This window comes from Phodopus roborovskii, unplaced genomic scaffold (genome assembly GCF_943737965.1).
Source record: "Phodopus roborovskii unplaced genomic scaffold, PHOROB, whole genome shotgun sequence".
NCBI lineage: Eukaryota > Metazoa > Chordata > Mammalia > Rodentia > Cricetidae > Phodopus > Phodopus roborovskii.
The window spans coordinates 8554802-8573227 of NW_026126433.1; the positions used below are offsets into that span (position 1 = coordinate 8554802).

At 37.4% G+C, this 18426-nt stretch overlaps 1 protein-coding gene across 5 annotated transcripts in view; it reads right to left on the bottom strand.

Moving 5' to 3' along the window:
- The window catches only part of Phc3 (polyhomeotic homolog 3), a 51794-nt gene that overhangs the window by 16563 nt on the left and 16805 nt on the right, over positions 1-18426 (bottom strand). For 3 of the 5 annotated variants that reach the window (XM_051185865.1, XM_051185863.1, XM_051185867.1), the window contains 4 exons: positions 13398-13641; positions 7203-8074; positions 6865-6912; positions 2671-2824 (listed from right to left, as the gene is read on the bottom strand). In XM_051185865.1, coding sequence (XP_051041822.1) covers positions 2671-2824; positions 6865-6912; positions 7203-8074; positions 13398-13641 — 1318 coding nt within the window. The remainder of the gene's footprint in view (positions 1-2670; positions 2825-6864; positions 6913-7202; positions 8075-13397; positions 13642-18426) is intronic. The other 2 variants (XM_051185866.1, XM_051185864.1) reach the window with 1 other exon arrangement.

Below are 18426 nucleotides of genomic sequence, written 5' to 3' on the forward strand. Positions count from 1 at the left end.
ATCCATAGAGTGGTAACTTTCTAATGTCTGTGAATATACGCACAACTGTCCACATATATCATTAAGCAGGAACACCATAGTACTTCTATGGAATAAAAGACAAAAAAAAAAAAAAAAAAAAAAAAAAAAATCTATGAGGAACTAAAATAAAACATTTTAAAATAGCCCTTACAGATTTAAAGACACTTTTTTACTCAATACATATAAAACTGCACACTATGGTTTAAGTGGACATTCCAAAATTCCTGTGTTTAGAAAGTAAGCCCTCAACAGAAGTGTTGAGAAGTAGAACTGTGTAGGATGCTCACGTTCCCTGTGATGCTTCTGCCACATAGCAGCTCAGCAGTAAGGTCCTTACCAGATACAGCACCTTCACCTTACAGTGCCCACACTGCAGAAACACAAGCCACTCTAGTTCTTTTTAGTATAAAGTCCTAAGTCTATTGTCTATTTGTTCTGAGATGGTTCCTGTTAGGTGGCCTAGGCTGGTTGCAAACTCCACATCTTCCTTCCTCAGTCTCCTGAGTGCTGATGCTACAAACATTCCACCACACCCAACCCAAGTCCACAAAAGGGACTAAAACATTCTATTAATTAGTTTTTCCAGAAAATACTGCTCAGTGATAATCTGAATTAACCTTTAGATCATATGTATAATAAAGTTCTCTCAGGTTGTTTTAAAAAACATCTGTAAGTTACTGCCTTTAAAAAAAAAAAAAAAACCTAAATCTATTATTTGCCATTTTTAAGAAGCTGTTAAAAAGCAAAAGCATGAACAACAATGGCAATTTACAACAAAACAAGAGCACTACTACTGTACTGTACTGTTTTATACTGTCCTCTAGGCAGCTCTATGACTTTAGACTAAGTTACTGAATCTATTTATAGATACACACTGGGTGGTGAATTTGTCCTATCTTTTTTACATGGAAAAGATTTTTACAGATTTATAAAAGTTGAATCACAGATGGAAACAAGTCTACTTTTTAGGATTTATTGTTATTTATATGTATTTGTGAATGTTTGCCTAGTATGTGCAGTGCCTGTGAAAGCCAGATGAGGGTATCAGATCCCGTGAAACTGCCATGTCCATTCTGGAACCCAAACTGATCTTCTGCAAGAGAAGTAAAGGTTTTTAACTACTGAACCATCTCTCTAGCCCCCCAAAAGTCTATTTTTGTAAGTTAGCTCCATAATTTGATAAGTTATTGTAAACATCATTTTCTTATTCCACACTCCACATAACACAGAGGAATGAAGTAGATTACAGGGAGACTGAAGTGTCTACACTGTAGCTGGCAGCTCCAGAAAAACAGGCTTGGAAGGGTCTCTGACAATACACAAGGGAAAAGCATAAAGACAAATCTATGTTCCAGCATTTCATCACTGGTATTATCAATGAGAGATGCACTTAATGTAATTAAAGCAGAACCACAATCAAGTTTATTATTCAAGTAAGCTGGTCTTTCTACTTTTGAATCAAAAGTACATTTGCAGCAACAAATGCTTTCAGAGAAAAGAAACTATATATATGGGCTGAAAATGTAGGTTAGTAGTAGAGCTTGCTATCATGCCTAAAACCCTGATTTTTATCCTCAGAACCACCCAAAAGTAAAAAAAAAAACAAACACAAAACCTCCTACCTTGTTTAAGGCAGGGTTTTCCTTGTCTCTCACGATGCCCTGTACAGGCTGCCTGGCTACCAAGCTCCCAAGCAATTCTCTGGCCTCCACCTCCCACCTCACTATAGGAATGTTATGACTACAGATGTGACGTTATGGCACCTAGCTTGCTGTATGGTTACAAGAATCTGAACTCAGGTCATCAGGCTTGCATGAAAAAGCACTTTTACCAAATGAGCCATTTCCCCCTTTTTTAGGAGAGGGAAGTGATAAGAAACATTGGATGTTGATTTTTAGACAAGGTCCATTTTGTGGTTTGCTGATACATATTAGCTAGCTGGCCCACAGGTTTCTGGACATTCCCTTCTCTCCGCCTGTCATCTAACTGTGGGAAGGAACACTGGGATTACAGGTGTATACCATTATGCTGGCTTTATGTGGACTCAGGGGATCTGAACTCAGGACCTCACACTTGAGCAGCAAGTACTTTACACACTATGCCATCTTCCCAGTCCTCAAATTCTAATTTTTAAGCTAGAAATAGCTAATACAGGAATGTGGGTAGCCACTAATGATCACAATGCTTGTAAAGTCATGTTTTTTGCTTGGGTGGTGCTAAATGTTTTATAAACCAGTAACTTTCCACTCCTATTAAAGGATTTCCCAAGGAAAAAAAAGTAAATTTTATTTATTCTTTAATAGCAACTATCAGTTGAGAGTACACTAGCAATACCTTGGACTGGTAAGATGGTTTATATAAAACAATACTCTTCATACATTCCTAAATTCTAAAGATAATCTAACTTTTGTTACAGTTAACGGAAATAAGTTAGTTTAATGCCATCTCTAATGAAAAAATTTCCTCTTACTGTCACCTATCAAAGGTGTGCTGAGGCAAAGGCAGGTGGATCTCTGTGAGTTCAAGTCCAGTCTGGTCTACAGAGTGAGTTCCAGGATAGCCAAGGATACACAGAGAAACCCTGTCTCAAAAAAAACAAAACAAAAAACAACAAAAAAGACTCTTCTTATATATTTTGTATTTCCTCACCTAACAAAGGATGCTCAGATGTCAAGTCCTCCCCTCGACCCACAGTTATAGCTGCTGGAGACAAGGTGGGTGGTGGTGGTGTCCTATCCATCCTTGCACACTCATCTGACTCCTCGGGCATTTCTTCCTCACACACATCTTCTACTTGATAAACCTGCAATGACAAGTCATACTGTCTTGAAATTTTTCCAAAACTACATTTTATGTGGTATTCTGAATTTTAAAAAAAAATTCATTCTAAATGTATTAAAATTAAAAGCAAGGCAAATGACTATACTGACAAGTTGAAAGGAAAACTTTGAAACTGCTCTTAAAAATTCTTCTACTACTTAGTAGTATGTCACTGAGAGTACGCTTTGGGCTAGTTATGTAAGCCAGGAATTACTGGGTTCTCCAAATGATAATGACCATATCTGGACATATTTTCAAGAATTAAAAAAAAAAGTTTTAGCTATATACAATCAAGTAACTATTTAAAAACACCATTTTTCTGTTAATTTCTACCCATCATGAATCAAAAGAGGTGCCAAAAAATTATATGCAATATTACTCATTAAACACATTTTATTCCTTTTCAATTCTTCTCAAAAATCTTATAAGCTAGTATGATATATACAGAAAACATCTTTCTTTAAAACCCAACATACAACCTAAGCTACATGGCTGTATCTCTGTTAGTTCCTTTTATCCAACTGTAGTAGTTTTACTGAAAGATTGTGACATCAAAATCACAGAGGAGAAATCATGTAACTATAGCTATATTATTCAACTAACATTTTTTGAAACTTTAGGATTAACTTTCAAAGTGTTTCTAGAAATTACGATGTACTTTGATTGGTTGCTATTTATGAAAGACAACGCTCTACTAACACCAAGCTGTAAGACAGCTCAGTTCCTTTCATGTGGCTTACATTTACAGAGAGTGAGGATTTAAGATTTTTTAATGAATTAACATTAAAATAAATCTTAATAGTAAAAAAAAAAAAATCCTGAACATTCACAAAGTTAATTTTAAGTGACACTCATTATTACATTTTTAGTTAAATTGTTGAAAATTTTTGATAATCTGAGTTGTCAAGAATTTAACATGAAAATAATCAAGATTCTTTTTAATCTGGAACAAACCATTTATGAGGATATGCATAACAAGTAGTACTGGTTTAAAAAAAAAAAACAGAAAAAAAAAAAAAAACTCTAAGCATCCACTTAGAATAAAATATCCATCCAGGAATGGTGACCCAACCCAGGAATTCTAGAACTTAGAAGGCTAAGACAAAATACTTAGTTCAAGGCTAGCCTGGATAAATAGCAAAAGCCCATCTACACACCAGCAAAAAAGGATTGAACATGCTTTTGCTTAAAAAATAAATTTTCTGAGAGTGGTAATGGTGCACACCTTTAGTTCCAGCAGGGAGGCAGAGGCAGGCAGATCTCTGTGAGTTCAAGGCCAGCCTGGTCTATAGAGTGAGTTCAGGACAACCAGGACTACACAGAGAAACTCTGTCTCAAAAAAGCAAACAAAAAAATCTAAAATCCCACTACAGTTATTTTATATTTAACTTGATATCTTGAATTATGATCCAAGTACTAAGTAGGCAACATTTTTTTAAATATATTTTTTCATATCCCAGAAACTAGAAACCTGTTTCCCCAAAAGCCTCCTGTCACAAGGGGAAGCGAGTCATTGTTACTGTGCGCTACACAGCTGACAGCCACTGGTCTGTTCATGGTAACAGACAGCCATGTTTGACATAAGGACAATACTCAGCATAGAACATATTTCTGCCCAAAATGCCTAGGAGCTAACAAAAAACAACCACAAATAAAATAAAATAAAATAAAATAAAGCTGTCTGGCAGGCACCTAAAGACTAGAAGGTGCAGTGTTAGTTGAGGAGAGTGGCAGGAGAGCTGGCTGAGGGCAGCATGCAGGCCTCTTGACCAGCTCAGCTTCATCTATGGTGTTCCCTCCCTCACAGACTGCTCCCCCCTCCAAAGAAGGCCATCTACTAATCCACTAACCCTCCGCCTCACTGCTGCCTCCTGCTGCTGCAACATCTGCTTACAGCATCTTTTAAGCAATCAGCTCCATCATGCACCGAATTCTGATTTTTGAAAACAATTTTTTTAAAAGGAAAAGGCTATAATACAAACAGCATTTTTTTTCAAATTTTCCATCAAAGAACTCTATAAAATACTTTTCTTTTTATGATGAGGTTAAGTACAGGGAGCTCTTCATAATCACCCACATAAAAGAAAACAAGTTAACTGGGAAATAAAGTAGGCAAAAGAAATTTCTCAGACATATCTGGCACAATCAGCACAACAAAACAAAACAAAACAAAAAACCATCTAAATACAACAAAATACTGAGAAAGGCGGTAATTGGAGATTTTGCTCACAAGATCATTACAAAACTGCACAAGTTCTATTTAGCTCATAACTATAACTATTCTAAAAATAATGAAGACCACCAAACTTACCTCAGTAAAGTCCATATTCCCATCTGTCTCCCTTTCCTAAATAAACTGAGGAACATTTGTTTATTAGTTCTAAATCATCTATCCTCAACATATCTTATTTACACCCAAATCTCAATTTTTTAAAAAAGAAAAACTATTTCTTTTACAGAAATATCTTTTTGAAAACATACTGATTTAGTTTGATAATTCACCTTTTTCTTTCAAATTTTTACATTTTATTACAAAGAAATATATCTACATTTAAGTATTTGAAATAATCAAGAGTGGAAAAGGTGTTTTTATGGAAAAAATTCTGGTCACAACAACAACAAATCAGTAACTTAGTAAATAGCTGCTGTGAAAAGGATCCAAAGAACACTGGGATCCAGACAGCAGGCCCTGTTGTCAAACAGTAACAGAGGCACCTTCCAGAAATGACAATGGCCTTATGTTTAAAAAATAGAGGGCAAAATCAGCAAAACAAATCCAATGATATTTTTGACACAGTATTTAAAGTGTTTTATTTTTGGTATTTCTACCCTAATTATGTTGACCCAAAGTCCTCTTATTAAAAAATACATTTAAAAGGTATATGGAATTTTAGTGTTTACTCATTGAAAACCAGTCACTGAATTAAATGTTAAGAAAATGAAATTAAGTTGAGTTTGATTTCTTTGAAAGGTCTTTATTTTTCCTAAACCTTTGTTTTTCATCTTTTGTTTTGGCAGTAACTGGGAACTGCATCAGAGCCTGGCATATGCTAAATAGTTGCTTTACCACTGAACTATATCCTTGGTGAAAACCCTGTTGTAAGTGCATAATTAGAAGACAAGTTTATCTAGCACTGGTTTCCCCTGGGTCCTGGCTTCCCGGGCAATAACAGGTAAAACTGAGCTGCTCCATGCCTATTAAGATCTCTTAAAAGGACAGAACAACAAACTACAAAATCGAGTTTTAAGAGTCAAATGTTTCTACTAATAAAGACAGCAAAACTCCTTTCCTTATAAGATCAATGTTAACTGATATGTAAATATTTCAATTTATAAAATATTCTGTGGGGACTCTCAAGCCAAGGTTGCTCCTGAATTCACTAGACAGGTTCAGGATGGCCAAACTCTTGATTCTCCTGCCCCAGCTTCCCAAGAACTGGTCTGACTTTCAGTGATTTTCAAAGTTTGATACAAAACTTCCTTTTCCTCAGTAAGAAACTGAATCTGCTAAACTCATAAAAAAAACCCTTATTTTTACATAAACCATTTTATAAATTTCAATAGCCACTTCAGAGAAAATGTTGAAAAAGGAAAATATTTTCAAGATAACTTTCCCTTTTAGGCTTTCATGTGATCTTTTCTAGAAGTTCATTTTGATACATTCTATTGAAATCCCAATTATTCAAAATTCTTACTTCATTTCTGTTACTCTCAGTGCCAAAGCCAGAGACTCACAGTTTTGAGCCTTTTAACTGAGAAATGACTTAAGTATATATTTTCTCTTCATAGATAGAAATTTTAAAAAGTCAGTTGTTTTTGCCAAGTTGAATTCTACCCTAGAATAAATGTTTTTACAATATTAATTACAAAACATAATTTCATCAAAAATAGTTACATCATACAATCATACCTGTTCCTTCAAAGAAAAGCTGCCCAAGACTTCCAAATGCAGACAACTAAAAGGTTAGCTAGATAAACCATGCGCTTAAGAACATACAGAAGGGATCTATGAAGGATAATCACCTTAAGAGAAAAAACTTTGTGCAGATGACACTGGTTCAAATGCATTCCCTTGGGGAAAAAAAATCAACTCTGTAAAGATAGCAGATGGATTTGTTTAAATAGTAATAAAATTAACGAGGGACTTTAATAACCATCACAAATTTAAAGCATGCAACCATACTACAACAAATGACATTTTTTTTCCTTTGCCCATACAATACATTGTCAGAATACTGACACAGGAAAATTGCAAGCTTAAAAAATCATAGGCATTTAGACTTCACAGTACAGCATAGTTGTGGGAGAACCAGCTTTACGTTCAGTTCAGCAAGAAAGTCAAAGAGCTGCCAAGGGCTTACCACTGGTGGATCAACAGGTGCTGCTGGTTGTACTTGGAGATTTACCGCAACAGTCTGTGGAGGAGGAAGAGTCTGAAATGGCAACTGGACCAGAGCTTCTGCAGCAGGGAGCTCTTCTTCTGACACCAATGCATTCTGCACCAAAACCTGGCCCTGGGATAGAATTTCAGGCTGCACTTGTAAAGACTGCATAGACTGCAAGGGCAGTGGTGGGATCTGAGCTGGAGGAGATGTCGACATCTGTGGAGGGGTTGCAATTGGAATTGGAGATGACTGCAGGGTTGAATATTGCTGGTGTGATGTTGGAGACACAATCTGCTGAGCAGGGGACACCAAGGCAGACTGCTGGACTGGGCCAATGTGTACAACAGGGGATGCTGGAAGTGGAAGATGGGATGGAAGATTCAGCTGTGTTGTGGGTTGTACCTGATCAGCAGTAGCCTGCTGCAAACTTGGCCCTGTTTGAAGAGCTGAAGACACAAGAGGATGTGGCTGTATAAGTGCTTGCGGATGGATAATTATAGTAGGAGACTGACTTGGGGAATGAGAAGGAGGAGGAGACACCACTACAGACTGCTGTGCTGATTGTGCCTGATTGGGAGACACAGTTAAAGGAGGGGGATGGCTCTGAATTGGTGAGCAATGCTGTGACTGGACATTACTGGGAGCAGGAGATAATCCATGGTTTGGGAGTGGGATACAGTGCTGGGATGGGGGCGGATCTTGAGTTGGACTCTGAAGGGTGATTGGCTGAATTTGCTGTTGTTGCTGTTGTAAAATCAGCTGATGATGGGAAACCTTAGGAGGTGGTGAATGAAGAGGAATCTGTTGATGTTTGATTAGAGAATGAGGTTGAATTGGAGAATATGAAGCTGTGAGAGAAAAAAATGACAATTAGTACTGATTTCAAAACGAAATAGTTTTACATAAATCTAAAAGAGGAGAGTTTTCACATTAGAGAGTCATAGTCACTAGCAGTCTATTACAAGTATTTTAAACATGAGTAATTTGACATTCTATGGCAACATATTTTCCTTGAGTGGCTAAAAACACTGGATAAAATAAGCTATGCTATGAAACACTGAAGGAAAACAATCTAGTCACATATGTACAACTTTATACATTCTACTCTTCCAGATCACATATGTGCAGTTTCATTAACTTAGTTCTTAGGTCTATACACTTGAGTCTGTCTCTTCTCTGAAGGAGAAATATCAGTACTCAACAGTATAGTATACAGGGGTGACTTCAAGATCAAGACCTATCTATGACAAAACATGTCTGTTACTAATAGCAAAATCAATTGGCTAAAAAGCTTCCTAAGTGAACATTTCAGCTTGGATGAAGTCTTTATTATTTGATCAGAATGAAATTGTCCCACATAAAACTTCAATTCAACTAACGAAAATACATGGCTGAATCTTGTAGCATAGGGGCCATTCCAAATCAAAGTGAAAAGCTTTTCCTTGCAGAGAATGAAGGAATAAGATCATGATACCTAAATAAGGGATGGTGTTTATCCCTTTCCACTCAATGGAAATCCCAGAGTGAGTTGTAAGTAGTGGTATCTGTCAGATCTCCTCCACAGGTGCTCACAACTGGGATGAATCTAGTTAAGGATCACCCTAAGTTGTAAATGGTTCTCACCATGATACCTCTTTACAGGGAGATAGGCTGATGAAATCCTCCCTACCTAGAACTGAAAAATGAGTACACTGGAAGATGACCTGAAACAACTGCTTAATACCACACAGAACTTACACACATCTTTAATCCTAGCACATGGAAGGAAAAGGTATGGTGGATCACTGAGTTAGAGGCAAGCCTGATCTGCATTTATAGCAAGTTCCAGGCCACCCAGGACCATAAGGAGACCCTGTCTCAAAGTCTCCACCCCCCAAAAAACAGATATCTAAATCAAATCTAAAGACAGAATTTATCTTGCAATGTAAATATGAAAGTTACATGGCATTTTATATCTTTTTATATTCAACCACAGCTATGGCAATAAACTTCTAATAATTTTTTCTTAAATATTTTTGCATCTGATTATAATTTAAATTTTAGGGGTCAAGCTGAAGAGACCTTCCAGCAGTTAGGAGCACTGGTTGTTCTTTCAGGACCTGAATTTGATTCCCAGTACCCAAATGGCACCTCATAACCTCTGTAACTCCAGACCCAGGGGATCTGATACCCTCTTTGGGCTTCCTCAGACACCTGCTACACATGTGATATACATATATGTGCAGGCAAAAATCATACATATAAAATGATGTTTAAAAATTATAGAGATCCTTTAACGAAATTAACATCTGTCAGGTGGTGTTGACACCTGTAATGCCAGAACTCAGGAGGCAGAGGCAGGTAGATCTCTGAGTTCAAGGCCAGCCTGATCTACAGAGCTGTAGCTACACAAAGAAACCCTGGGAAGGAAGGAAGGAAGGAAGGAAGGAAGGAAGGAAGGAAGGAAAAGGAAAGGAAATAACATCTAGTTAGTATCTCAAAGAGTATTTAGAAATTTCATTAGATATCCACTAATTATTCTTAAATGAAGGGCTGTGGTTACAGCTCAGAGTTAGAACACATGCATGTGGCATGAGCTCAAACACAGCACTGAAGGAAAATGAGGTCTAAAATCTAAGGTAAAAATAATTTTTCACATAAGCTAATAATTCAACTAAAGACTGTTGGCCCTCTACAAATGTAGCTACAAATGTAGTGTTCAGAAGAGAACAGTTAATAAATCTTCTACAAAAGTGCTGATAGCTATGTTATACAAATAAATCCTGTGGTTCTATGTAAAGTGCTTTCAGGTCTCTCATTAGCACTTGGATAACAGCTGTGGAGTAACTGGCTGTTATTCTTCCAGATAAGGAAACAGAACGTTTTGCCTACATTTAAAAAAAGAATGTTATAATTTAATTTTATCATCTTTTTCAAATACTTTTTATCTTTAATTATGTGTCTATGTATGGGTGTATGCATGAGTGTGTGTCCCTAAGGTCTAAAGAGGGCACCAAGATTTCCTTGAGCTGGGAGTTACAGATGGTTGTGGACCATCCAACAAGAGTCCTGGGAACAGATCTCCAGTCCTTGCAAGAATAACCACTCTTAACTTCTGTCTTCTTTCCAGCCCCACATGTCCTGAACATGGGTGCTATACCCACTAGAATAACTTTGTACTCGCAAGGGTAAATAATCTGACATTTCAGTAGAGTAACAGTCTATTCTTCATCTAAATTAAATTCTTCTTAGATAAAAAGTCAAAGTGTAATAACAAGTCCAAGAATGCAGGACGAGGACTATGAGCAAGAAAAGATGACAATTGTCTACAAAATTATGTCCTACTGGTTAATTTCTCTGACTTTAATGAATACTTTATTACTGTCAGAGTGGCCTAATAATTGAAGGTCAATGACATCATTTCTCTCATTATTTATAATAACATATCATTTCATCAATCATTACTGCAACCCCATGAAGTAGACATGGTACTAAACTAATGCAATATGATTAATTAATTGAAATCACCTACTGAAGAGCAGCACTAAGTCTAAATGAGCCCCAAATCCTGAGTTGAGGGCTCTGTTATAAACTATTTGTGCCTTTTCCCCAAAATACACCATGTTGAAACCATACACCATAAAGTGGCTATATGTAGAGATGGAGAGCCTAGGAAATTAAGGTGACCGTAGGATCCTGGGAGTGAGGCCCTGAAATGGCAGATTTGTATACGAATAAAGAGATAGCAGGGCTGGTGAGATAGCTCAACAGGTAAAGTCTCTTGCTGACAAGCCTGATAACTGAGCTTGATTCCTGGAATTACTGTGTAGAAGGAAAAAACCAACTCCTACAAGTTGTCCTCTGACCTCAACATGGACTCTGTGAAATGCTCATGCCCCCTGCCCTACCCCTACACACAAAACTAAGTCCCCCCCACCCAAAACAATGTTTTTAAAGAAGTTATCAGAGAGCTTTCCTCCCTCATAGGAAATGTCCATCTGAGAACACAGAGAAAGTGGCAAATGACTAGGCAAAAGACAGTCCTCATCAGAAACTGGGAACGGCCAGACCTGAGACTTCCAAGGTATGTATGACATTTCTTGGTGGCAGCTAAAACAGACCAGTAGGAGATTTTTTCATTACATGTTGAATTAATTTCTAAAGAAGAAGAAGAAGAAGAAGAAAAAAAAAAAAAAACCAAAGCCCTCTAAAAATGCTTTAAAAACATCTTCCATGATTTCCAGATATGTAATTAAAGGTAAACTTTCACCTTTATGTATTAAACACTGAATTACCAGTCAGGAATGACAGGAGTCTGAGTCAGGAGAGCTGTCATGAGTTAAAGACTAGCCTAGGCTACTATCTTCTAAATAAATAAATAGAACTGCTAACAAATGAAAGCTTCCACCTTCAAGAGGAAAGAGTATAGAAAATCAGGTTATTTTTAGACCCTAAAACAACATGCAAGAAGCCAGGCAGTGGTGGCTCACGCCTTTAATCCCAGCACTTGGGAGGCAGAGGCAGGCAGATCTCTGTAAAGTTTGAGACCAGCCTGGTCACAAGAGTTAGTTCCAGGACAGGCTCCAAGGCTACATAGGGAAACCCTGTCTTGAAAAACCAAGGGGAAAAAAAAATTACATACAAGAAAACAGCAACCATTAGGCAACGACATTAGAATACAATAGAGGGTCAGGGGTTTTTTTCTCAATTTCAAATGACTGTTGGCACAGTTCCAGCAAAGGAAAAAAGTAAGATGACAGGTCTCACTAGCTACTGTGCCATGACCAGTCACCTCAGGTATAGTAGGTATGTTGTTTCACACTGACTCTAAGAACCCTGGTTAGGTGCTACTGTGAGGCTGAGAATACTCTGGCAATGCTGTTCAAAAACACAGTTATCTGGCCTACAGACTAGGTCATAGATATTTATAATGTATAATTTAAAAAAAAGAACAAACCATATCTAACTATAGCATCAAAGGACTTACTATCAAAGTTTATAGCACTTCTCTAAGATTCATTCATAACAATCCTAAGCACTATGGTAGCTAAATAATGAAAATGGGAAAGACTGATAAAGACTGATAATTTCCATAGTATAAGTGTGGAAAACTGGATGATTGGTCCAAATATATACCAGCCTACCTATTACAGTCAAATGAACATATGGTACAACTTAGTGCTGTTAAGATGAAAAGGTGAATCTGAAAAAAGATTAAAAGTTATAATAAAGTAGAGTGCTAAAAAACAGTGCCTATCACAGACAGAAATGTTCATCTCTACAGGAGCACCTGCAAGATGCTTGCTATCTAGTGAAGAGGCTTGAATTCAGGAAGCATAGAGACAGTACTGTGACAGAAGTTCTGAGGAAAGAGACATTTCAATTTCGAGGAATCAGACAATGCCAAGATTTTGAGGTCCTGTGAAGCAAAGAACATTGACAATCCTAACACAGAAGTAGTTAAAGGGCTGTTACCATGTTAGAACACTTGTGTGGCCTATGTATGAGGCTCTAGATTTAATTCTGAGTACCTAATGCACAGAGAAATCAGTCTAGGTGAACAAGTAGATTTCAATAGTATAGAACAAGACAAGACAGGAAGCTCACTCTGGAAGGCCCCAACATTTTCAGTTTAGGAAACATGACACAGGGTTACCCAAAGAAAAGAGATCCTCATGGCTTCATAAGAATGGAAAGAACTTGACAACTCTCCCCTAGATGAAAGCCCACACTGGTAGTGATGGATGCAGGGTTAGAAAAATAATTTCCTTATTTACCCAATCTTTTGTTTTGAAAAAGTAACAAATTCTTCCCACTAATGACTTAAACAAAATGCACTTACTTTTTTACTAACTGCTCAAAAATGTTTCACTAAAACATACTAAATAAACTAAGATAATTCTTTTTTAAAAGCTAAAATATTTTATTAGCATAAATAGACCAGCACATCATAGAGATATTAAGTGCCAAGTAACAACAAAAAAAGACCATCTATTTTGCTGTTATAATTGGTTTCAACTACTAAATTTTCTGAATTCTTTTCAAGCTACTTAGTGAGGTCTTCTTTAGCTAACAAGAATTCTCATTTTAAAATGTCTTAAAATTGTCATTCTTATTCAAGTAGCATATACCTTTTGTTTTGCTGTCAGCTAAGAAAACAAGACAACTATTTTCTATGAACATTTCTCCCACCTGGTGCTATTAACTGGTGAATGCTTGATGTCCGAGTGACTGCTGTGCTTCGAGATTCCAAACTTGGGCTTCCTCCCTTCTTGCTCTCTGGAGAAGGATCTCGTTGGCTGATTTTAGAACTGGTCACTGTTGTTTTATTATGGCAAATTGTCAAAGACTGGGTTTGACCAGTGCTTTTTGGTGGGCCATTCTGTGAGCTAGATAAGACACCCAACTTCTGGCTGCGTAATGTTAAATTCTGAACCTAAGAACCACATAACAAAAAGTAAAGATGAAAACAGATGGCTTTAGCTGATACAACAATCATCACAACAATGACAGCAGTTAATACTGTGCCTCCTACACAAAGAGGTCCACACTCCTGAGACTACAGATTAATTATTAAACAAAGGTCACTCTATATAAGCACATCTTAAAATACTATGTGGTGGCTGGAAAGGACAGAAAGGGTGGATATGGGACAGTTGTGAGTGAAGAAGAGCAAGAGGATGGGAAGAACACGAAGAACTAAATGAAAACCAAATGAATACTACGGGGTGAGGGCTGATGGAAATGAACTATAAATATGAGGAACTGGTTCTGCCACACACTGCATTAACAGTGATCAACTCTAAATGTGTTAGAGGGTTTCTACAAGACAACTGATTCTTCTAGTCATCTACTCCAGTGTCGTGCTTATGAGAAGCTTCTTAAATTGAAACTGTGTTACTGACCATTCAATGACTTTGAAAACTTGTTTTTTTGAGCTGACACATTATGCATAACTCTGAAATGGGTCTGTCTATGTGGTGTCCTGCTTAAACTGGAGCCATTCTGAACACTGTAAACTGACAGAATTATCTGACTTCATCTCACTTGAGCTATGCCTTTCTAAATAGCAAAGCAGAAAATGTGCCACCAAAAGCTGCATAGTTTCTTGCCTATTTGGAGCGTGCAGCAAACACATTTAGTGCTAGCAATGATCCTGGGAGGTCAAAGGAGGCTCCACCTCGACAAAGCTATGACATGCTGCTGAGGTCTAACTTCTTCAGTTTCAGCATGCTGACTCTACATACCTTAGCTGGTGCTCAAGGCCATATTCCTGGTCCAAATGCCCAAACAGTGGTAACAGAAGGTAAATAAATGGTTGTGTCAGGCAAGTTTCGATTAATCCTATAGCTACTGTTAATGTGTGGAAATGAAGTACCTCCCCATTCCACCCCCCCAAAAAAAACACATGTACCGAAGGCTTGCTCCCAGCACAAGCAGTGCTCAGAAGTGGATGAGGACTCTGCCTTCATCAATAGTTTCATTAGCAAACTTAAAATATAAATAACTTAAAATATAAATAAACTATTAGGAGGTGGTGGATCTATAGAAGAGGGGAGTAGCTGAAGAAAGTTGATCACTAAGGGCATATCTTTGAGGCAGATTTGGGGCTACAGTCCCTGTCATGATGCTCTGCTTCTATGCCCCAAGAAAACAACAGCATTTGCCCAATATGAACCAAAACCATTGGTCAAAATAAATTTCCCTCTTTTTAAATTGTTTCTCCTAGGTTATTTATCACAGCAACAGAAACTGACTAATACAACCCCTGGAAAAACCTTCTCAGAGAGACCACATAGAGCATCTTCTCTGATTTTCCTTGAATATTTCCTATTGTATGTCAAAATATACTAAATATTATTAGTATTAAAGTTTTATACAAAAAGTAAAATGTAGTGTATTCCTTGGGTTGCCACTCAAAGCCCACAGTGTAGGCCCAACCCACATTGAACCCACTTTCTCTTCTCTAGTCTACAGTTCTTATATAGCTGCCAAACTGCTCTCACTGTTCATTTGGTGCCCTTTGTTCTGACTCTATTTACCTAAGTATCATTCTTCCTCAAGCCATTATTCTAAGTCCAATAACCCCTTTCCTCTCTCAGAAGAACTTCCCAGAGTACTCTGTGAGGAACTTTCTCCTGTCCCTCCAGGATACTTCCTTGGAATGTGAGATTGGCCTACAACACAATGTCTAGCTTGTCTGTGCATTACTAACATACGCATCTATGAAATGGTGAGAGGAGATGCTAGCTAATAGGCTGGAGGCTTCAGCCTTGAGTTTGCACCCCTAACAATTCAGAACTATAGACACTGGAAATCCTGAGTCTGGAATGTCTCTTACATCTGATTTTGAAAGGCTATTTGGTTCCACTTATAGCTCTTATGCTAACACTAAAATCTGTTCATATTTTCTAACAAACTTCAAGTATCTTGGTGGAGGCACATTAAAATATCTCAGAAAGGACAGGGATGTAACTAGGTGGGAGGGCATCTGCCTAGTATGTACAAGGTCCTGGGTTCCATATCTGGTATGACAAGAGAAAAAAAAAAAAAAAAAAAAACTATTTTCAGGTATAGAGGCACAGACCTAATATAACAGCACAAGGAGACAGAAGCAGGAGGATCACAAACAGACTAAGATGTAGTCTTGGCCACACAGCAAGATCTAAGTCTAAAAATAGTAAGTAAATTAACAATAAACTCTCCCAGGAAAAGCTACATAAGAGAGAATATAACATTTTCCACAAACAACCCATACAGTAGACCATATTATAATGACAACCAAGAACAAATAACCTGAAAAACTTGAATGACTCCTTCAGGGTGAAAAGCATCCGAACAGACTAAAGATTTGACACAATGAACCCTAACACCTGCACCACACCTGTTCCTATAATGTGCCTGCTGCTTTCTGGAGCCCTGAAAGACAATGCACAGGCCTCCATAGTTAAATATGATGCTGTGTTCTATATGAGCTTGTAGACTTTAGCTACTCTGCTGTCATCTTTGCTCAAATACCAACTTGAAGCAATAAATTACAATGTAGAAACTATAGCCTAAAGGTAATACTTACTATTGGAAAGACCACATATTAAGATTCCCAGGGTAGTTTCATTTTGGAAGAAAATCCTATAATGAGGAATAATGGGCATCCTAGCTTTAATTTTCATTTTCCTTGAAACAAGCCTATGATTTTATAAAAACTTTGACATCATGCATGAGGCTTTTTTGCTAAATTCATTCTAACATTTTCTGATATATAAAGAATATGTCACTACCAAAATATTCTCAGAATCATTTAACAGGACGCAGCACCCTCTCTTTGCAGAAGGGGTATCAGTGTTGTGCTGGCCACAGCAGAGATTTAGTTCCCAGCTTTTTAATGCAAAAATCTGATTTCTCTTCAAACCAGCATTCCCTAGAGTACCCTTTGGTAAGTAGAGTTTCGTCCTCTTCTACAAACACCCTTCTTTTGCCAGACATGGTGGCACACAGCTTTAATCCCAGCACTCTGGAGGCAGAAGCAGATGGATCTCTGTGAGTATGAGGTCAGCCTAATCTATACGTAGTCCTCCAGGTCAGACAATGACACTGTCTAAAAAAAAATAGCTCTTACTGAGTAAAAATTAACTGATATACTGGCTTTTTTAGATTAAATTAGAACATTAAACTACAAATCCAATACTCTCAATTTAAAAAAAAAATACAATTTTTAAACTACAGAGAAAATTAAAAAAGGACTTGGGAGGCAGAGGCAGCATATGTCTGAGTTTGAGGCCAGCCTGATCTACAGAGTGAGTTGCAGGACAGCCAGGGCTACACAGAGAAACCCTGTCTTGAATAACAAACCAAAACAAATTTCAAAACCAACAGTCCTGGGCCCAAAGTTGTATCTTTGTTGATCAACATCATCTACCACTGCCAGCCTTATTCAAAAGCAGTGTTCTCAGAGAGATCCTTCCTGAAAGCCTTAACCAAGTCAGACTGGCACAGCCACAGATCACAGACAGGTCACATCCAACAGTACCAGAAGACCACTTTCACAAACTACATTAACTGCATTAAAGACTCATAAGAATGTTTTCGTCATGAGAAATAGTAAGCAAATTGAGCTCCAGATCATATTAAAGAAAAATATTATCTCCTAAGCAACTGGTTTATCATGAAAACTATCAATTATTTAAATGGTTATTTATTATCTCTTCATTTCTAGCTTTTGAAAGCAAAGAACCAAATGTGTGATTTGGTTCTTTGTCAAAGACAGCAAGCAGGAGATATGATATCTCATTACATGGCAGCACTGTGCTAAATAACTTCTGATTGCCTCATTTTCCCCTTGTAACAACTGAGGTATCATTTCCAAGATAGTAAAGAAATCAGAATTTAGCAGGGATAATCTTGAATTAGCATTTAGTGACTGCTACCTAACAGACTCTGATAAGGAACTACAAAGGGCCAGGGAGCAAGTTAGGAAAACTCTGAGTTTACCTGACCAAAATCTTTATAACTAATATATAAAAATTAGTCTTTATTATTAACTATATCAAATCATAGAGGTTCTGTGAAAAAAAAAATCAAAGAATGTTATTACTATCTCACTTTTTATTCCTTCCTTCCTTTTGGATTTTTGAGATGAAGTGCCTCTGTGTAGCCCTGGCTGTCCTGGAACTCACTTTGTAGACCAGGCTGGCCTCAAATTCACAGAGGTCCACCTGCCTCTGCCTCCTGAGTGCTGGGATTAAAGGTGTGTGTCACCACAACCAGCTACTATCTCATTTCTTATATTTACCAGAAAGCTGAAATATGAAACAAAATAAAATGCACCAGGCATGGTGACTCATACTTGTAATCCCAGCCCTGAAGAAGTTGAGACAAGAATACTGTCTCAAGCTCAAGCCCTGAGGCAAACATCAAGTACCAGGCAATCCAAGGCTACTAGTAAAATGCTATCTCAAAAAAGATGAAAGCCCAGTGAATGCCTTTAATCCCAGCACTTAAGAGGCAGAAGCAGGTGGACCTCTGTGAGTTCAAGGCCAGCCTGGTCTACAGAACAAGTTTCAGAACAGACTCCAAAACTACTGTCTCAGGAACTCTGTCTCAGGAAAAGGAAAAAAAAAAAATGAACAAGAGATATTTAAGACAATGACCCAATATATGAATGTCTGTCATGATGTCCAAAACATTTACTATAAAAAACAACAAAATAGCATCGCATAAAGTA